General features: G+C 35.2%; 1 protein-coding gene across 1 annotated transcript in view; it reads left to right on the forward strand.

The window, feature by feature from the left end:
* csmd2 (CUB and Sushi multiple domains 2) overlaps positions 1-20,424 on the forward strand; it is a 336,283-nt gene that overhangs the window by 302,542 nt on the left and 13,317 nt on the right. The window contains exons 56-63 of the mRNA XM_015371540.1: positions 2,867-3,049; positions 5,320-5,496; positions 8,452-8,631; positions 8,727-8,900; positions 9,087-9,260; positions 10,205-10,278; positions 11,946-12,057; positions 12,184-12,363. Of these exons, the coding sequence (XP_015227026.1) occupies positions 2,867-3,049; positions 5,320-5,496; positions 8,452-8,631; positions 8,727-8,900; positions 9,087-9,260; positions 10,205-10,278; positions 11,946-12,057; positions 12,184-12,363 (1,254 nt within the window). The remainder of the gene's footprint in view (positions 1-2,866; positions 3,050-5,319; positions 5,497-8,451; positions 8,632-8,726; positions 8,901-9,086; positions 9,261-10,204; positions 10,279-11,945; positions 12,058-12,183; positions 12,364-20,424) is intronic.

A 20,424-nucleotide genomic window follows, 5' to 3' on the forward strand; every position in this document is an offset into this window, starting at 1 on the left:
ACACTCTACATCTGCTCTTCCTGAGAATGGCTCTTCCTGCACTCGTTACTTAATGAACTATATGTGGCTGATCATCTGCTAAGCTTAAAAAATCCTTTTAACTATTAAGATTTTGTTTCTTCCAGCTTACAAGAGGCAATGCTAAATCTACTTTAACTTCAACCAAAAGTAATCCCTAAGTTATATTCCCAGAAAACATTTCATTTCTTACTTTTTATTTTTAAAGATAAAGAAGAAAAAGAGCCATGTGAAAAGGTACATACTGTAGATCTTTGAACATTTCTTTTAATATTTCTCTGTCTAGTTCTTGTTTCCATCTATTTGAACATTTCAATATTTTAGTTATTATGTTTTTGAAATTTAGGTCCTGATTCCCATGGCATTTTAAGGCAGTTATGTAGTTTGTCTGTGTATTTTTTAAGTATTAAAACCCTAAATTTAAATCTAAATAAATTTAAATGCTCTTTGCTTTTTGGGAGCAATGACGATTGTTTTGTATGTAATGCATAATTCACAGTAGATCAGGAAGTGTTTGCTTCAGGATGGAAACCTTGTGTGTCTAAACCCTTCCTTTATTGTACATTTCATTTGCTTGTCAGTCTGCTATATTAACCAATATGATTGTTGAACTAGATCCGCTTTTTTTACAACTTTTGTGAGACACTTTTGCATAAATTAGGGCATTCATTCACTAAAAAAAGTTTATTCTAATTCTAAAAAATTCTTTTTAAATCAAAGTTGTCTGCCTACAGCAATTGTAGTATCTAGGCAAGATCCATCAGTCTGGTAAAGAATCTGGTTGTTATTCGAAATTGTAATGGTTCACTTTTTTATGAATTTTGATATAAAAACTGACTAAAACTAGAATAAAACCTATTTTAGTTGTAGTTGACTAAAACTGACAAAAACAATCACATATAGTAATGACTAAAATGCGACTAAAACTAATAATAGTTTTCATTCTGGAGACTAAGACTAAATCTAAGATGACTTTCAAGAACAATAATGGTCCAAATGACATTTTATGATAATGAAAAGTCAAGATTAAAATATGTCCTTGAATAAGGGTCTTAAACAAGTAAAAGTGAGCCATCATCCCATTTCAAATGCTCATCTGACACTTCACTAATTGGTTGGGATATCAACCTGTCATTTATATTGATACCTTTACAGACTACGAGCAGCAAATGAAGATGTTGAGCGGCATCTGTTGGTATATTTACAAAACAGTTGGACTAAAGATGGAGTTACCCGGCTGCTCCACAGGCTTCAAGGGCAAACTGAGTCTCCTCCATAAACTGGTTTTAATTTGCTCTCATTAGTCTCAGGAACATAAATGCTGGCTTATGAAGCAGTATACAAACACAGGCCTCCGTACCACTCTGCTCCAACAACAGTTTTACTTCAGGGCTCTAGTGAGTCTCAGATTAAACGACCCAGGCGTCCCCATACATGCAAATGCATATTTAAACAGATGGGAGCGAAGCGTAAACAAACAGGGAGGTATAAAGTTGTACAAACAGGCCTACAAGCTGTGTGACTCATAAAAATCACTCTTATAGTTCATTATCAATATATATAATATTCACCTATATCCTTTGGATGTTCCAATGGTGTTCTAAATTATATCAAATCCAACTGAAAAAGACAAAACATCTTACTTATGCCCCTTGACTTTTTTATGGTTTGGAATGTTACTATAAATTGGTGCATTGACTTATTTGGTAAGAAAAAATATGCATGGTTTTCATAAGGTTCAATATATAAAATATGAAAAGTCAAGAGCCGTGAGTCGACATTTTGCAAAACTGTTTTTCATGCTGCAGCTTTAACCTTAACAGTCTTAAGGTATCTGTTTGATTTCTGCACTCTTAGAAATCATGTATTTTCTATATATCTTTTCTAAGTCTTTTTATATATCTTAAAGTCTTCTCTTCTATAAGTAGTTTTCTTGCAGGTATTTTCTGCATTTAGTTTGTTTAACCAAGTTCCTTTAATGCATATCCATATATTCATATTCATGCATTTATGTATACTGTCTCAACAACATAACATTGTAATTTTTATTTAAAAAAATTCTGTGGTAGTCATATGTTCAGAGTTATAGCTTATTTCATATCTGTAAGAAGATTGCTCATGTTTTTCTGATTTTAGCAGAGCAACTTCTTCCTCCTGCTTCTTACCTATGTACCAAAAACAGCTTTTCTCTCTTTAAGAAACCTCTGCACAGTATTTATTCTTTACACTTTATGTATTGATTAACTATTTGTTATCCTCTGACAGCAGGTAATTTCACTGGATTTTAATTCAGTGGATCTGAAAAAAGGACTGAACACATTTTCCAGATATGCACTACTAAGCTATGTATTATCATCCATCAATATTATGTTAAATTGGTCAAACATTAAAAAATCCCAATAAAATACCTTAGTCTATGTGTTAAAAATGAAATAAATTGTTTTATTTAAGTTTAAGCGTTTTACATTTATTATTTACTTTGCCAGCCACTCTATATGATAATAAAATGTTTCTAATTGTCTTGTTAACCAAACGGTTACCATAGTAGCTCTTAGTTTTACTAATAAAAGACTCTGAGATATTGAAAAAAGCTCTATTATTTTTTTAATATAGCTGTAAATTGAAAGCATATGTTTACTGTGAAGTTTGTGCAACGTAAAGACATTTTTAGATGTTAAATAAATCATAAGGGAAGATGGAAATTATGATTGTATCATTGCATCTATATGGGAAAATAAATGAGTCCATTCTTCCAGTTACACAATTATGCACTAGTTTGGGAAACTTATTTTCGAAGTAAGCTTATTTCTAACTGTTATCTATATGTGATTTGTTTTTATCATTCTAGGTGAATCCAGTGGTCTATGTGGAGACCCAGGCGTACCTGTTCATGGCATCCGTCTTGGAGATGAATTTGCTGTGGGCAGTGTTGTACGTTTCAGCTGTGAACCTGGTTATGTTCTTAAGGGTTCACCAGAGAGAACATGTCTTGCCAATGGGACATGGCTGGGAACGCAACCAGAGTGTCATGGTAAGAAATCCTTCTTTATTTGCTATAGAGGTTTTTTTTTTCTTTGTTACTTCACCTTGAGGTTTCTTCCAATGGCTCTGAGCTCTGGTGAGCCATTGGAAGATGAATTATTTATTGTGTAGCCTTTCTTTTAAGAGTGTGTACACTTATTTAATTTGGACACTTGGAGTAGGAGACACAACATAATGAAGCATTAAATGTTCTGCTTTGGGATTTACTGCAGAGTGATAAAGGGCATGACATAGAAAAATGAATCATGGTCTAGAGTAAATTATCACAAGGGACTTTATAAATATCAGAAAATGTGTATTTAGATGCGTAAAAAGGTCACATTCCCTCTGTTTACAGTTATTTTTTTATATTTGTATAATTTTTCCTGCGTTTGCCTTGTACATTTTCTTTACCTGAGATCTGTTAAGTAGAAAACCGAAGACTTTTAGAACTTTTGCAATTTTGTACATTTTTTTTGAACATACTTTATTTCCACTTTTGATATCGACATGTTCAAATAATGAATCAAACCACAAGGTGCATGTCAGGTGTTGCATGTTGAATTCTCTACATACGGGTAAGTACTGTACACTGTAAGAACCAATCTATAGAATTTACCCAAATAAATCTGAGGTAACAAGGTGCATTGATTTATTTGCCGTAGATTTAATTTCATATGTTGGGTTTATAAATAAGTAAAATATAAAGATATGAAATACTTACTGTTAATAAATTGGGTAAAATTTACCTCACATTTATGTATCTATTGAACAAGCTACTTACTCACTGAAATTAGGTAATTAATACCTGAAATTAGGTAATAAACATTATTTATTCAGAGAAGGTAACATTTACCCACCAAATAAAGATTCAGATGTTTCTTCGTTTCAGTTTTTAATCCATAACATTATATTTAAAAACAGAACAAAGTGCAGCCAAACAGTTTCACATTATATTTTAAGTTATAAACTTGTTTTATAACTCACTATACCAACAACTTTAAATGTTCTTTAGATAAAGTTGGACAATAAAAAACGTTTTTTAAGACACCCTTTCTGTATACTAATGCAGCATTGAGAGTAAAGAATAAAAAATAACTTTGAAAACAATAAAACATTTTATATATTTTGCTTTTGTTTGCCAATTACTACACTGCAAAAACAATCTAGAAATAGTTAAAATGTCTTCAATAAAGTGCATTTACCCTTAATTTGAGCAGCTAGATACAATTTATACCAATGGAATCAGTATTTTATACTCTTAGAATAAGATAATTAGATAATATGCACTTGAAATAAGTCAATGCAACAGTTTTTTTCTTATTTTAAACGTAATCTGTCTTGTTCCATTGGCAAAGCGTCTCACTTATGTCCTCAATTCAAAAAGATTAACTTATTTAAAGAAAAAAATGACCTTCTTAGATTTCTACTTTTTGCAGTGTAGATAGTTATGTAGCAGTAAATCTATCAACTGGTAACATTTAAATATTTGTTTTGTGCGTTACATCATTAACATCCATGAAGATGGGTGAGAAAAATACTTATCGCCTACTGGATCTTATAGAACTGTCCAGTAGAGCTTACAACAACTTTATATACTCCTTCATCCCTACCCCAGCATGCCTGTCCCATGCCTCACTCTGTGTTTTATGCTTGCTAGCCAAGGTTGTCCACCTGTTCTCAGTTGGCAGAGACTTCAAGGGCCAGGCTACATCTGGTCATGATGGGAGGGCGATGCCCCCGGGGTTCTGATGGCCCGGGGCAAGCTGGATACTGTAATGAACAGAACTGTTGCTAGCGGCTGGACACACACCAAGGGATTTTCTGTGTAAAAGATGTGTCTGTGAAATGCCCATAATGGCGGATAGTGTAGATGCAGAGAAATGTAATGGGGGTGGTAGTGGGCAGATGAAAAATGAAGCAGAAAAAAGGGAGAAACAAATCAAATCAGGAAGCTTTTCAGATGGGCAGCGTTGGAAGTAATTGGAAATAAAAGGCACGAGAAAACATCTCAGTCAATAAATAAAGACCAGTCGGATTACCTATAAATTGAATTTTGTTACCTTTTGACACAATTATATTACTAGAGGCTTTAGGCAGTTTTTTTTTTATTGGTTGATGGGTCGCCTCAGAGGATATATTATAACAGCAATCCAGTTTTGAAGCATCAAAACTGTCTGAACAGCTTACTTTAAACAAAACACTCCTTCAGGCCTGGTCGTACATAATTTGGTCCATTCATATTTCATGAAGACTGTTTTTTTTTATTTTATTTTACAGTGATATCCTGTGGAAATCCAGGAACTCCCCGAAATGCCCAGATCCTCGTTCATGAAGGACTGACTTTCTCCAGATCAATCACTTACAGTTGCAGGGAAGGTTACTACTCTACTGGACTGCTTACCCGCCACTGTACTGTAAACGGAACCTGGACAGGCAATATGCCAGAGTGCTCAGGTAAACTACAACTCAATAGCGACTCAAAGGGACTCTGTTTATAAGTTCATTTTTACATTTCGATATGACTTGTTATGCCTTTTTGTGGTTCAGTTGAATCACAAAGTATTTGCGGAATGCATTTGATACTTTAGGTTAGCCCTGGAGCTAAACAGAGTACCAGAACGGATCTGTTGGAAAGGCCATTCTCTCAAAAACAGTTTCTATTTCTAAAACACCTTGTTATCAGCATTTTAACTACAAAAAGCTATACTGATCCTTCCTCTGGGAAAAGTCTTTTCACAAACAGTGTCTCAATTGTCTGTAGAGGTCATTACACTATAAAGATGCCTCAGAAAGAAACTGAAACTATCATATTTCCAGATGAGATAAAATAAATGCAGAGTTACACACAAAAACAAACAATTTGAACTTTTGTTTTTTTTTGGATGCAATTTTCAAATATGCACTTCATTAAATATGTAATTACACAAACACCTCTCTAAACTGTTTATGCTGATTATCTTTAATGAATCCGACTTGTATTCACATCCTTAGAAACCTGTTGCGTTTTGTTAAATTACAACAACAAACTTTGTGTTTTAATAGGCTATTCTTAACCATTGTGTATTAAGAGTCTTTTTAAATACTTTTTTTTACCAATAGAAATTTTAAAAAATGTGACTTGGTTTAGTGTTTATCAGCTTTTTGCCAATACCTTCTGAACCATTTCCTCCTTTTGTAAGTAGTTTCACATTTTCATTGAACAATAATACGTTTATAAACAGGTTAACTCATTAAAAGACGTTGGCTATCCTCTAAAAGTAATTATTTACACTTTGTCTTATTTTAGGGATTCTTAGTTGACTCATAATAGGTATAATAACTACCTTTATTCATAGAATCAAAATGTATTTTTAAACAGTCCTTTTAATTCCTAAGCCATCCAGAACTTATCTGGGGGCAATTTCCCTAAAAATTAACTTAATTCCTAATCTGTAGCTCACTATTACAAAATGTGACTGACTCATAATCAATTAGAAGGAATTTCAATGCTTTCATTGATATTATTTGTGATCTGTGTATATTAGGGTGACTTAAAGGCTGCTGGACTAATATACCTCTTTTCAAAGTCACATTAATCATTACACAGAAAAAAAACATGTATCATTTCAGCTTAATGCTTTACTCTTTGCTGGTCCATAATATAAAAGACTTAGACCCGTATACACAACGAACTTTCAATGCATACAGCTTACAACATTGAAATGCTCATTACCATATATAAAGTTGCAGCAGTACTCAAGAATGTAAACAGTGTAGAAAAAAAGGAAAGTCGGTTTAAAGACATGATGCATGAGGCATTGATATTGAAAGGTTCAGTCCTGTGCAAATAAATAAAAATTGTGCAAAATGCATTAGAACATCGAGTGGTGTTCTATTTAAAGGGATTATAACCATGTTGGTAGTGCAAATATGATGTTTACATGTGTGATGCAGAGTCTTAATTAGAGTTTTCAACAGTTCAAAAGTCTGATGGGAGTGGGGAAAAAGCTGTTGCAGAACCTGAGTTTCATATGTTTATGTTTGTTACAGTGCACTGACTGAACATTTTCCATTATTAAATTATGTGTTTGAATCTAAAAATAATATGAGAGAAGGTGACCCAATAGTCCTGAAGTTTCCAATCAACTTTGTCTTTACTAAACTAAAATAATACAACTTAATTTTGCAATTGGTGGACATGTGACCATAATTTAAGTGCTTTGTTATGCAGAGGCAAAGCTTGTTTGTAGTCTTTTTCATGTCATTGTTACAATGCAGGCAACTCTGGGAAGGCTTTGTGCTTCCTCTAAAAGCATCCTAACAGCTTGATAGAAGATAAGTGCTTTGTCGTTCAAGGGAAAGCACAACACTTCAAAGAAGCTTAGTTTTCTTGTCCTACTTACAAGTTGTACACGTGGGATGTACACATTAACAATGCCTTAGTATCCCAAGGCATCTTTCTGCTAGATGTCATGTCCCCTGCTTTATTTTTTTCTTTGTAGACATTCACAGATAAAGCTGCAGTGCATTTGAGTCACTCAGTGAAATTCCTCTTCTTGTTGCTCTTTGACTCTGATTTTCCTGCAGGGGGATTGAGTACAGTCAGGCAAAAATGTGGACCTTTTTGCAGCAGTTCCATAGCTGGTTTTTTATTTTCTAATATAAAAAAACCAGCATGTTACCTTGTTTTTTTCATTAATTAATTACATTTAACTTGGAGGCTCCAGCTTTTTTCCGCTATACTTTACAGAGTTTTTTTATTTTTTTTTTTACATTGCAATTAAATTTTTTGTCAAGAGTAGAATTTGATTATAAATGTTCACGTACATTAAGCACCATATAGGAAAACTGGGTATGGAAAAGTATCTCCCAGTTTCCTTAAAAATCCTCTTAACACGTTAGAAACTGAAAACTCCTCCAAACAACAATCTAGTCTAACCTTTTCTTCTGATTACACTGAAAGTTATAGTGGAGGATTTTCACGAATTTAAAAAAAAAAATGCACATGCACAACCCTGCACCCGCTCCCAAAAGGTAACGCCTATTAAACGTGCATGAGAGCTTACTTTGTCTGGTAAGTAAAAATGGGGACGAGCACGCAGGACGGCCTTATGTAAACCTATCACCAGAATAATTGACAATTAGTAGGACCACTTACTTTGATGATGCACCCGGAAAAAGAACATCTTCCACTATACCTTTAAAAATGAAACATATTCTTAATCTGTTGGTTCAAACATGTCGTCTAAACATCAATCTGTCTGTCCATTAATCCACCTTACCAGTTTTTTTCCCTTCCTTTTTTTAGTTTAAATTTACTGTATAAGCAACACATTTTGCTTACTAATATAGTGAGATTGGAAAATGTTGCAAAAAGTTATGTATTTCATTATTTACCTGTTTGTTTTATATCCTATTTTGCTACTGCAGTAATCAACTGTGGTGATCCTGGTGTGCCAGCCAATGGAGTCAGATTTGGGAGTGATTTTACCTACAACCGAACCGTCACCTTCCAGTGTTCTCCTGGATATACAATGGATGCTGACAGGGCATCTTCTCTCATCTGCACCAAAGATCGAACCTGGAATGGCACAAAACCGCTCTGTAAAGGTACAGTTTTTAATCTTTGTTCTATTAATGTCTTTTTTTTTTCTTTACTAGATAGAGGGAAAGAAATTCTAAATTCCTCTTTTTTGTTCTTGTAGCGATTGTTTGTGGTCCACCACCCCTCATCCCCAATGGACAGGTTGTTGGTACCGACCTTACCTGGGGCTCCAGCATAAGTTACTCCTGCAACCAAGGCTACCAGCTATCTCTGCCCACTGTGTTAACATGCCAGGGCAATGGCAATTGGAGTGGAGAGAAACCGCAGTGTTTCCGTAAGTGGCACCCCACTGACATACTTTACATATTATGATTAATTTCTGGATTGTACAACCCATGTATTCATGTTCATATCCTGCAGGATGCATTTTACCCACTTGGGAATCTAATTAAAACTCAACATGTGTTGCAGGTCTCCTAATGTAATACTTTCTCTCTTCGCTCCCCCTTCTTTGTTACAGCTGTATTCTGTGGAGACCCAGGAATGCCGGATCAAGGCAGAAGGGAGGACCGTGGCTTTACCTATCTTTCATCTGTGTCTTTCTCCTGCAATCCTCCCCTCATCTTGGTTGGCTCAGCTAGGAGGTATTGCCAGTATGATGGCACCTGGAGTGGCACTCAGCCCTCCTGCATAGGTACAGGAACTTTACTTTTTCATTTATCTAATAATTGTTAATATTGTACTATTATTATTAATTTTAATGTGTTGTGATTAAATCAAACAATAAAATTATAGTTTAAGCAGTGCATCAACGCCACACACAATTGACCTAAAAACTGAGGTTCAACTTTCAAGCCGTCAAATATTTTAACAACTGAATATTTTTGAAGCAGTTGTTTTTCATAGTTCATATATATTTATTTGCTTCTTGGGCCGTAAAAAATACTTTTAAACTCCAGGGGTAATATTTTACCCTATACAAATAGTAGGTAAACTTGTGCTAAACTTTTTTTTTTATAGCAGTAACTGCATCTTTTACATCTTTAGCCATATCTTTGTGATGTGACGTTTCAATTTCTAACATTCTGCTGATAACATTTGAGTTATGCCTGAACATTTCACATAAAATGATTAGAGTAAAATGCTCCTTACACCATTTATGACACAAAATGTTATTTAAACACATGGAAAGAAAGAGTGCTGTGAAAGAAGAATTTCTATTTGTTATTATATCATCAAATGCATTTTAATATCAAAGCTTACATAATGAAATATAAAATGGCATTTTTAAATCAGATTTTTTTTTTTTTTTGTAGCAGATGTAAGGAGTTTCAAAAGCATTAAGTAGACATGTTCTAGAAATCCATCAGCTTATTCTGTCTGTTCCTGTAATCCTCACTGAATCATAAGGTGGAGCTTAGGCCGCACAGGGAAAGCCATGACGCTGCTGTCACAACACTTTTTGCTGTACAGTACATGTCAACTAAGATTCATCATATTGATTCTGACAATGTATTTTCTTCCCTCTCATGCTGCAAGTGTTTAGCCTTGGAACATTATGAAGGGATCAAAGTAGAAAAGCTTTTGGAATAATGTATATCAAATAGGAGACTTCCTAGAGTTTGTTGTTCGTTTCAGATCCAAGTCACACTACCTGTGGGGACCCTGGCATTCCGCTCTTTGGAAATCAGAACAACAGCCAAGGCTACCAGGTGTGAAAATGTTATCACACAGGAAATGGAGTTGATATACTGAACAAAAAAATCCAATTAAATTTGAAAAGGTCATTCTTTTCCTCTGCCTTTGTACTACAATCTATACTTCCCCTTTATTTTGTAATGTAAGCTGTTTTCATCAGCCTAGTCTGCATATAAGAGTCACTGATTAATGCAGCACTGATGGTATAAGAATAAGCATCAACCCTGTTTAACCTTCCTTAGAAGATTCCAAAATATTCTGAGTATATTTGAGTCTTTACAGCATAGTTAACTCCCAGTAAACTGCTCAGGCATGCTGAAAGAAAGTGATAAAAAGGGCCGCACCTTGATGGAGGTCACGCTGTTAAGATCTCTTCTGGCTCTTTAACCCCAGAAGCAATCACAAATCAAATTAACATCAAATAGGGACAAAATTAAACGTTAAAAATTAAAGGTATAGTGGAGGATGTTCTTTTATGGGTGGATCATCAAAATAAGTGGTCCTCCTAATTGTCAATCATTCTGGTGATATGTTTACTTGAGGTCGACCCATGTGCTCATCCCCATTTTTACTTACCGGTGGTGAGTCTGACAAATTGGAAAAAATACAAATCTTCTTTTGGAAGTAAGCTTGTATGAGCAATGCAAACAACAACTTTTAAACAGCGTGCACGAGGAGAAATTGCCCTGTGCATGTTTTGATATGCGTTTAATAGGTGTTCCCACTTTTGGGAGCGGGTACAGGATTGTGCATATGCAAAATTTCGTGAAAATCATCCACTATACCCTTAGATCTAAATAAGACTGAGAAACGGCAACAGAGATCAGCGCCAAGGCTCTAGCTCTTGTATAATGATTACATTAGTTTATATTAGCTAGGCACACCACTACAAGGGCTGGGCTCTGCCTCACATGTCAATCCCAGGGAAAATGTGTCATCACTAGAAAGCTATTGATTACCTGATAGCAGGGTGTCCAGAAGTATCTTAATGAGCATGCAAGCATCAAATCAACCGACATACAGACTATTCCACAACCTGTTAAGAAATAATTGTATCAATTATTGATTATTTTTAAGCTAGCCTATAATCAAATAGAAATATAGAAGGAAGCAACAGATTTAATCATGGAGTGAGACGTAAGGATGGAGAATTCTGATCATTCAAATCTCTTTTCAAGAAACATAAATTAAACTGTGAAAATAATGCAAAGCTAGCTTTACAAAAATGTTATATTGATCCTTATTTAATCTGCTTAGGCAGAAAGAGTCAGAATCAAATCTAATGGAGTCTAATGGGAAGCTAGTAAGCCAAACCTGGCCTTATTTAAGGTACAGTATCAGACCTTAGCAAAGTTTTTATATTCCTTGAAGGTTTTCACATTTTATTAATATTTATGATGTTGTATTGAGACTTTTCATAATGGACACAAGAAAAAAAGGGCTTAAATGTAAAACTTTGGGAAAGGGTGCATTATTTTCAGATTTGGCTCAGTCTGAAAAATGGCATCTTTAAATTCGCCATTAACCGTCTTTGCTCTTATAACACTACATACCATCCAGCTCAACCAGTTTTAAAGAATTATGCAAATAGTTCTACCTTTTCTAATTGCTCTTGTTCCCTGGGTAAAACCTGACCTTGTTAACAAGGCAATTGTTTTTTTTTTCTTGGGTTCTGTTACAGATTGGCAGCACTGTGTTCTTTAACTGCAGAAAGGGCTACTTATTGCAGGGCTCAATTTCACGCACGTGTCTGCCCAACCTCACCTGGAGTGGATTTCAACCTGAGTGCATTGGTAAGCACTTAGCCTCTCATGCTGAAAATGAAGCACAAAGACTCAGAATAGGCTGCCTACATATTCCATTTATGCTATTTTAGTCACTCCTTTTTGCTTCCTTTAAATTTCTATCTCTCTCTCCAGCCCATCACTGCAGCCAGCCAGAGCTACCTGCTCAGTCTGATGTTAGAGCCATTGAACTGCCGTCCCTTGGCTACACACTGATCTATACTTGTCAGCCTGGCTTCTATTTGACTGGGGGATCAGAACACAGAACCTGTAGGTCCGATGGTAGCTGGTCAGGGAAACCACCAATGTGTGCAGGTATGGACATGGTTATATTATATCAGTAAAACAGAATAGAGACCTTCTAAACTAATTATTTGAAAGCATGGGCTTTCACACACTTTTATTTTTAATTAAGCAAAATTGTCTAAATTGACTTCCTTACAGCATTTATGTTAATATTCTCAAATGGTTGTCCCTTAGAAATATTTATGCTACTTCAGTCTTAATTTAATCTGTTTGGGATTTAGGTAACACACCAACACAGTTGTGCATGGTTATGGTTCTAGTTGGAAGAGTCTTTTTTGCAGTAGAAAAGGTTTCTAAAAACCAATCAGTGCAGGTCTGAATATGCATGTACACCACATGCTGTAAATATTTAGAAAATCATCCAGCCAATTTTCCTTCTATGTGCAGCTCACACTACATTGTACGACGGAGTATTAGGGCCAGGCTAGAGTTTTTGTTTTTTAAAATACGAGAATAAAGTCATAGCATTATGAAAATTAAGTCGCAATATTACAAGAATATAGTTGTTACATTAGTCATAAGTCATAAAATTACAAGAATAGAGTTGAAAAATTACAAGAATGAAGTCATGATACGACAAAAAGATTCAGAAAGAAGACTTCGACCTTCGACCAGCATATGATGGCCAGCCAGCTCCACTAAACAGCAAACTGAGTCCACTACTGCCTAATTTGATGCTGCTGGGCTAAAAGATTTCCTTCATTGTCAAATCGATGCAAAAGTATAATATCACATGATGGTTAACATTCCCCATTTTAGAGAAGAAAGTGCTTCTTGTAGGAGCTGTCATGTATTACAACTTTTTTCTCGCAATATTAGGACTTTATTCCCGTAATTTTACTGCTTTATTCTCGTTACAACTTTATTCTCGTAATTTTATGATTTTATTCTCGTAATCTTATGACCTTATTCTCGTAATCTTATGACTTTTTTCTCATAATATTATGACATTATTTTCGTAGTTTGAAGATTTTATTCTTATAATTTTATGACTTTATTCTCATAATCTCATGACTTTATTCTCGTAATATTAGGACTTTATTCTTGAAATGTTATGACTTTACTATCGTAATTTTAAGACTTTATTCTCTTAATGTTACGTCTTTATTCTCATCATTTTGCTACTTTATTCTCATAATGTTATGAGTTTATTCTCATAATCTTTTGACTTTATTCCTGTAATGTTACGACTTTATTCTTGTAATTTTAAGACCTTATTCTTGTTTTTCTTGTTTTCATTTTGTAATTTTAAGACTTTATTCTCGTAATGTTACGTCTTTATTCTTATAATTTTGCAACTTTATTCTCATAATGTTATGAGTTTATTCTCATAATCTTTTGACTTTATTCCCGTAATGTTACGACTTTAGTTTTATAATGTTACAACGTTATTCCTGTAATTTTATGACTTTATTCTCATTGCAACTTTATTGTCATACTTTTATTCTCTTTAATTTAGGACATTATTGTCATTGTGACTTTATTCTCGTAATTTTAGGACTTTGTTTTCATAATATTAAGACTTAAGTCTCGATTTAAAGAAACAAACAAAAAACTGTACCTTTGCGCTGATAGTCCATCATAACAGTGCATACTCAAGTTTATGTTTGCACCAAAAAAAAAACTCCAGCACAAACACAGTAATACACATCTGTTTTGTGATTATTTAAAAGGTGAAACTAAAACAGCATTTATTGCTGCTAGCCATCACTTTTAGGAAACAATAAAAGCTTTTGATGCTGCTAAACTCAACTATTACACTGAAAACATGTCTGTTTAGGTGAAAAGGTATTTTCAATATAGCTGCACATGCTGCATTTAGGTACAGTTCGTTAGGTAGACTAAAAAATGTACAGTCTTGTTTTAAATTTCTAAACATAAACATTGGCTGTTATTATATGATAACATTATTGTATAATCTATGTTTCCAGGCATTGGCTATGCCTCTTAAATGATTTAATAAATAAATCCCATCCGATTGCCAGTTAGTTCTAAAGCTTTAAATTGCAGATGATAATAATTTACTTTTATTTCACAAGTTTAAAAAAACAAAGATTGAATTTAAAATTGTGAATGTAAAACCTTTTAAGCTTTTGTCTTGTTACACCCCCTTTACATATTCCATTTTGTAATAGTTGCCATGGTTTCCTCCAAGCTAGATAAGTGATCTATGCATTCTCAAAACGTTACTCAGAAAGAGCATCTCTCACTCAGCTAATGTTTCACAGTATCCTAACTAAATTAGTGCCACTCTGAGCCAACATTTCACAGCATATTTCTACTTCTGATATCTATGGGATTTCCATGAGGCCTGATAGTTTCTGAGTAATCACTGGTGATCGCTTAATTCTGCCTCGGCTCTATTATTTACCTTTGGTCTAATTAAGCTAAAGCACAGATTTTTGGCAAATTTTTGATGATTTTTTTAGGAATTATTTCCATTTTTGTGTGAATAGCTGTTATAGCAAATACAGTTGTTCCTGAGTAGAGCTATAAATATTCTTTTTTCTTTTTTATGAATCAGTTCTCTAAAAAAGCTTTCCTGGCTGCCGAATGGACAAAAGAAAATGTATGCCTGTTAGTTTGCACCTGACTTTCAGAAGTACTAAATAAGACGCAAAAACTGCGAATGATGTTGAGTTTCAGATTTGAAAAATCGCTTTTAGTGGAAGATGTTGGCATTTGCATATCCTCCACCCAGGAATTTGTGTGGGTTAGTCATTAGAATGTGATTTACATATTGATGAAGGCACAAATGCAAAAAAATATGTTGCGCACACTGTCTGCTGAATCACTGCTGAAGATTTGCTCTGTGTGTAAAATATATATTTGCACCTGTTTTAAGAAATACAAGCCTTCTGAAGATTAGGCCCCAAAATTTTAATTACTGCCTTAAATTTTAATTAACAGGTATTGGGTTTCAGGCAAATGCAATATATTTTAAGACTCAAATAATGAGAGGAGGTACATGTCATTTAAGCTGACTGAGACCATATAGCAATGGAAGGTTTAAATAGGATTATTTTCTTTATTGATCCAAGAGTTCTTTGTTTGGCAGCACTTCCTGGGACCTCTTGCAAACAAATTGACCAGCTGGTTTTATTGATTTTATGTAAGGATTGTGAATTTTAAAATGTATAAAGTGTATCCTACAGCTTTAATGTCTATGAGATTCATTTATAGCTTACTTTTATAAAGGATAAACATTCATAAAACCAAATGATTGTTACATTATGAGATACGAAATGAATGAAAGTCAAATATCGTATGCATTTATACTACTTATTTGGCTTTATTTAAGAGTGCTGTTTTTATAGTTTTCTATGTTTAATTATTTCCATGAATTATTCTTTGTTTTTTATTTATTATGTCAGAATGCAGACATCCAACAAAGAACAAACTTGGGGAATTTGATATGGATAAACAGCATTGTTTCCGCATTTCTATTACACTGTTCTACCCTGATCCATCCATCATTCCATTAGGTTGCGAAAAGCCCAACACACCCTTCCCCAGATAAACAAATAAACAAGCTTTGAAAGATCAGCAAAGGTGCAAAACCTGATTAGTCCAATGCTTCCTATTGATCTGCTTGAGCAGATGTACATCTTACAAATGGCACAGCCCCTCTAACAAGTTCTAGGCAGCTAATAGACTGCTACCATGAATCCCCAAAGCATCAGTGTAGATAGATACAGACGGCAAAAAAAGAGTAATTAACACACGATTATCTAGACTAGAAGAATGCTAATGAGTGAATAAGAAACATGTAATTGAGGTAGATATATGTAGTTTTACTATGGATTCCCTGTCAAGCTGTTATTGAAATATATTTTTAAGACCTTACAGATAAGATTAAAGACAAGAAAGAGAATAGTGATGATTGCACATATAGGACATCGACACCATTTGACACTGATAGAAAAGCATCGGAGTACGCTTTGGTGATTAAAAGCCCTGTTCATGTTTTGATCAGTGTTGCTATAGGTTTAACACAGCGATGTAGTCTCATGGTCTAAGGGGAGCTTTAAGGTATTATTAAAGTGTCTCTGTTGAAGCTGTGAAACTGTCTATCTGATTTAGCCAGAACCCTGCAGGGGAAATTGAGCTGCTTCTTGACACAAGTCAAGTCTCATCACAGGGAGAGCAAGAGGTGCTGGTAGGGAAGTCCTTTAGATCGCTATATTTCAAGAAAAGATTATAAAAAACCTTTTTTTTTTTTTTTTTTTTACTTTAAAGATAATAGAAAATTCCTAAAATCAGCCAAATTTTTCAAAGTTAAGAATTGCAATCCTTATAGTGGGTTAAATACACATTGAACTTGTCAAGTCCTTCTACCTTTGTTGATATAAAATTCACCCTAGATGTTGGTAACAATTGTTTAAATGAACCCATCCAAAACAAGTTAGTCAATATCACAATCATTTATATAAAACTTTATTCAACCCCTTTATTTATTAAACCCCCCGATTATTCAAAGGCTCAGGAATTCATTGCAAAAAATAACAAAGAATATTTTGAAAAACAGAAAAGAACTGAATCACCTGAAGATAAATTGGTAAATGGTGATTGGTAGAGAAAGATTTACATTAGTTGTTTGTGCCTTATTTATGCAACAAATTAGAGACAATCAAATATAAAACAAAAGATGACAGTACTAAACGTAAAAAAAGATTAGAAAAATAAGTTTTATTTTTACTACATCTGGTAAAATGCAGGGAAATGGTACGGTACGTGGAATAAGTATAGAACACATGCAGAAAGGGACAGAAAGCTATAAAACTAAATGAAATATATCAGTATGTACAACGTTTACTTTCTCATACTTTAAAATAGATATCTTCTGGTTTACCTGTGATGGACTGGTGACCTGTCCAGGGTGTACCCTGCCTCTCGCCCGTAGACAGCTGGAGATAGGCACAGCACCCCTTGCGACCCCACTTGGATAAGCGTGTTAGAAAATGGATTAACAGATTACCTATAAAAAATATTCTGTTGTATTGCTTAGAATGTTACAAGTGATAAAAACAAAGACAGCTTTGCAAAAAGCTGCTTGTTTTACTAAACATACTAAATGCGATGGTTACAGCTGCAACCTCACTTTTTCAGTGGGCGCTGTTCAAGCATCATAACTGAATTGAAAAGAACATCAATTAAAGCCAGGTTCTCCTTCTAGTATTGTCTTTGGTCGGGACAAAATATTTATTTATAAGAGCTAAGCAGCAGTTGCACAGACCTTGAGAAAGACATACTGTACTTTCGGAACTATAAGCTATTACTTTTTCCCCATACTTTAACCATGCACCTCAGACCAAATTTTGGCTTTTCTGTGGATTTTTCCTAACCAGCAGGGGACGAAAAACAACACTAGAAATGAAACAATATGGGGCTAAATTTCATTTAGAACAAGCACTGCTAGCAGCAGGAACCGCGGATTACAAATGTCGCAAATTTACAAATTTTGACATTCATTTGCCCCGTTAAAGCTGTCAAGCATGAAACTTCGCTACTCCTGCAGAGCTGATATAAAGAACTGAAGAAGCCCCATCTTTCATTAGAAGTGAGCAAACAAGCTAACAGGATCTCGCATTCTTCTTCCCTACTCTACGGGCGATATGTAGAGTTCCCTCTAGAGGTTTGGTGGGTGACAGTTGAGTAGATATCAGCGGCTTATTGGCCGCTGTGGCTCATACATGCACATTGCCAGATTTTCTTTAGCTGCAGTTTATAGAGGTTTATACTAAATCTACTAGGTTGTTCACACCTACTCAGTCTATGTCTAACACCACCATATAGGCCACCCACCAGAACCCCCTAACGACCATTAACTCCCCCCATGTGACTTCCTTGCTTAATCCAGTGGGAGGGATCAAAGCCACCCTTTGTCCCTCCTAATCCTTTGTTAAACCTATAGTATGTTAATCTCATTGCTCCCCACCACTAGTTAGAAATGAAGAAGCCTCTTGAATGAGAGGTAAAATGTCTTCAACAAAACTTCATGTCTATTTGCCTAGACTGAACCTTTCAAGCCTGACCATGACCTGGATGCTTGAGAATCTTCACAGATATGCTACTCAATATCCCTGGAGAAAAGCTAAGGCCTTTAAGGCATTTAAGGCTAAAGATTTTTAGGCAATGGTACTGTATACTGGGATCAGTCAGAAAAGGCCTAAGCTTAACTCTGTATCTATAGTTTCATAGACAATGCTTGGAGGAAGAATGGTTCTGCACAAAACAGGATAATATGTGTGAACTAAAGAAAAAAAACAACATGATTGTTTATGAGTAAATCAAAAGCTGCTGATAAATGTTGCTTGGTCACACACTTATAGAAAACAAAAATATGCAGATTATATGTTATTTTGCAAAAAGTTTTCCTCATTCCCTCATTCAATCCAAGCAGTCCGATATCTTCCATGGCAACAGATGTATGAAAACCAGGGCACCTTAAGCAAGCCATTGCCTTTAGATTAGCTCAAAGAAAATGTGTACAGGGATCGAAGCAATGGGATTTCATGGCCGAGCAGCTGCATTGCAGCCTTGCATCACAAAGTTGAAATGCAAATTGTTAGATGCACGGGTTTAAAAGCGTGCTGCCAAAGGAATCTGGAGCAATGGAGACATATTCTCTGGAGTGAGAAATGATACATCTCTGTCTTGCAATCTGGCTGGAAAGTCTGGCTTTCCCAGTTGCTAGGAGAATAGCTCTTGTCTGATTGCACTATTACAAATGCAAGTTCTGCTGCAAAGGGATTATTTATGAGTACTTGGGTCTTACGTTTGGTCCTTGAGTTCCAGTGAAAGAAGTTCTTAATGTGTCAGCATATCAAAACATTTAGGATGAGTGCATGCTTATAACTTTGAGGACACAGTTTGGAAATGTCCTCCTCCTGCTTTAATGTGGATGTGCACTAGTACATAAAGCATGCTCTATAAAGACATGGAGCAAGTTTAATGTAGAAGAACTTGAAAGGTTTGCACAGAGCCCTGACCCCAACTTGATAGTACATCTATGTGATGAGTCAGGAAAGATTGCATGCCAAATCATCTTGTCCAACTTTGAATTAACTAAGCTCCGCATAAATACACTTCTAAAGCTTTTTGGAAAGCATCTCTAGAAGAGCTGAAGCTCCTACTGTTGCAAATAGTGTGTCAGGGTCATGATAAAATCCTTGTATGAAGTAGTGTTGCTATTTTTTGGCCCCGATACCCAATACCTGGCTGTGCTGTATTGGCCGATACCGATACCATACAGATACCATCTGTTTGAAATTGATGTGTGTGTGTGTACTGTATATATATTAAGAACCTCATACTACTTGGATGTAAAATAATTGCCATCATGGCTTTGTCAAGCTGCTGCCTACCTTGGTGAAGCAGGATAAAAAGACTAATACAAAGTAAATCCAGTAGAAATTTTTATTGCTTACCTAGAATGGGTGACAATAGTTGAATAAACTTTTGGCTCACAAAATGGTATCGATGCCCTATTTCTCGGTACTCGCCGATAACAATACCACCATTTTAGTGCTGGATCGGGGCCCCACCCGATACTGGTATCGGTATAGGTGCAACATTAGTATTAAGATAATATTTTATTAACATTCATGTGTGTACCTCCCATATTAGGCAAAGACATGGGGAAAGTGTCACGTCTCAGAACAAAGGACCCAGTATTCAGGCAAGACAGACTGAGTGAAAAAGCATTTATAAAAACAAACAGGTCTGCATAAACAGCAGCTAAGGAGCTTGAGGCAGGAAACTCTGGAGAGAGGAAACACTGGTTCCTGACCAAAACAACCTGATGGAAGATGGTATGAAGGCGGGAGTCACTAACCTGGTTGAGTGTTCAGTCCGTGCCCAGAGAATGAGGTGGATACCAGTCGGATGGCTGACCAGACACAGCAGTTGCTGCACAGAGAGTTCCAGATACTGAAGCCTTGAAGATCACAGAACTGACATGGGGAACAGATCCGAGAAGATGAACGAAGGCAGGATAATCCAGAGGGCGAAGTCAGGAGGCAGATCAAGGAACAGTCCACAAATAGAATCCAACCAAAATCTGAAGAC

This window comes from Cyprinodon variegatus, unplaced genomic scaffold, assembly GCF_000732505.1.
Source record: "Cyprinodon variegatus isolate N-32 unplaced genomic scaffold, C_variegatus-1.0 Scaffold60, whole genome shotgun sequence".
Taxonomy (NCBI): Eukaryota; Metazoa; Chordata; class Actinopteri; order Cyprinodontiformes; family Cyprinodontidae; genus Cyprinodon; species Cyprinodon variegatus.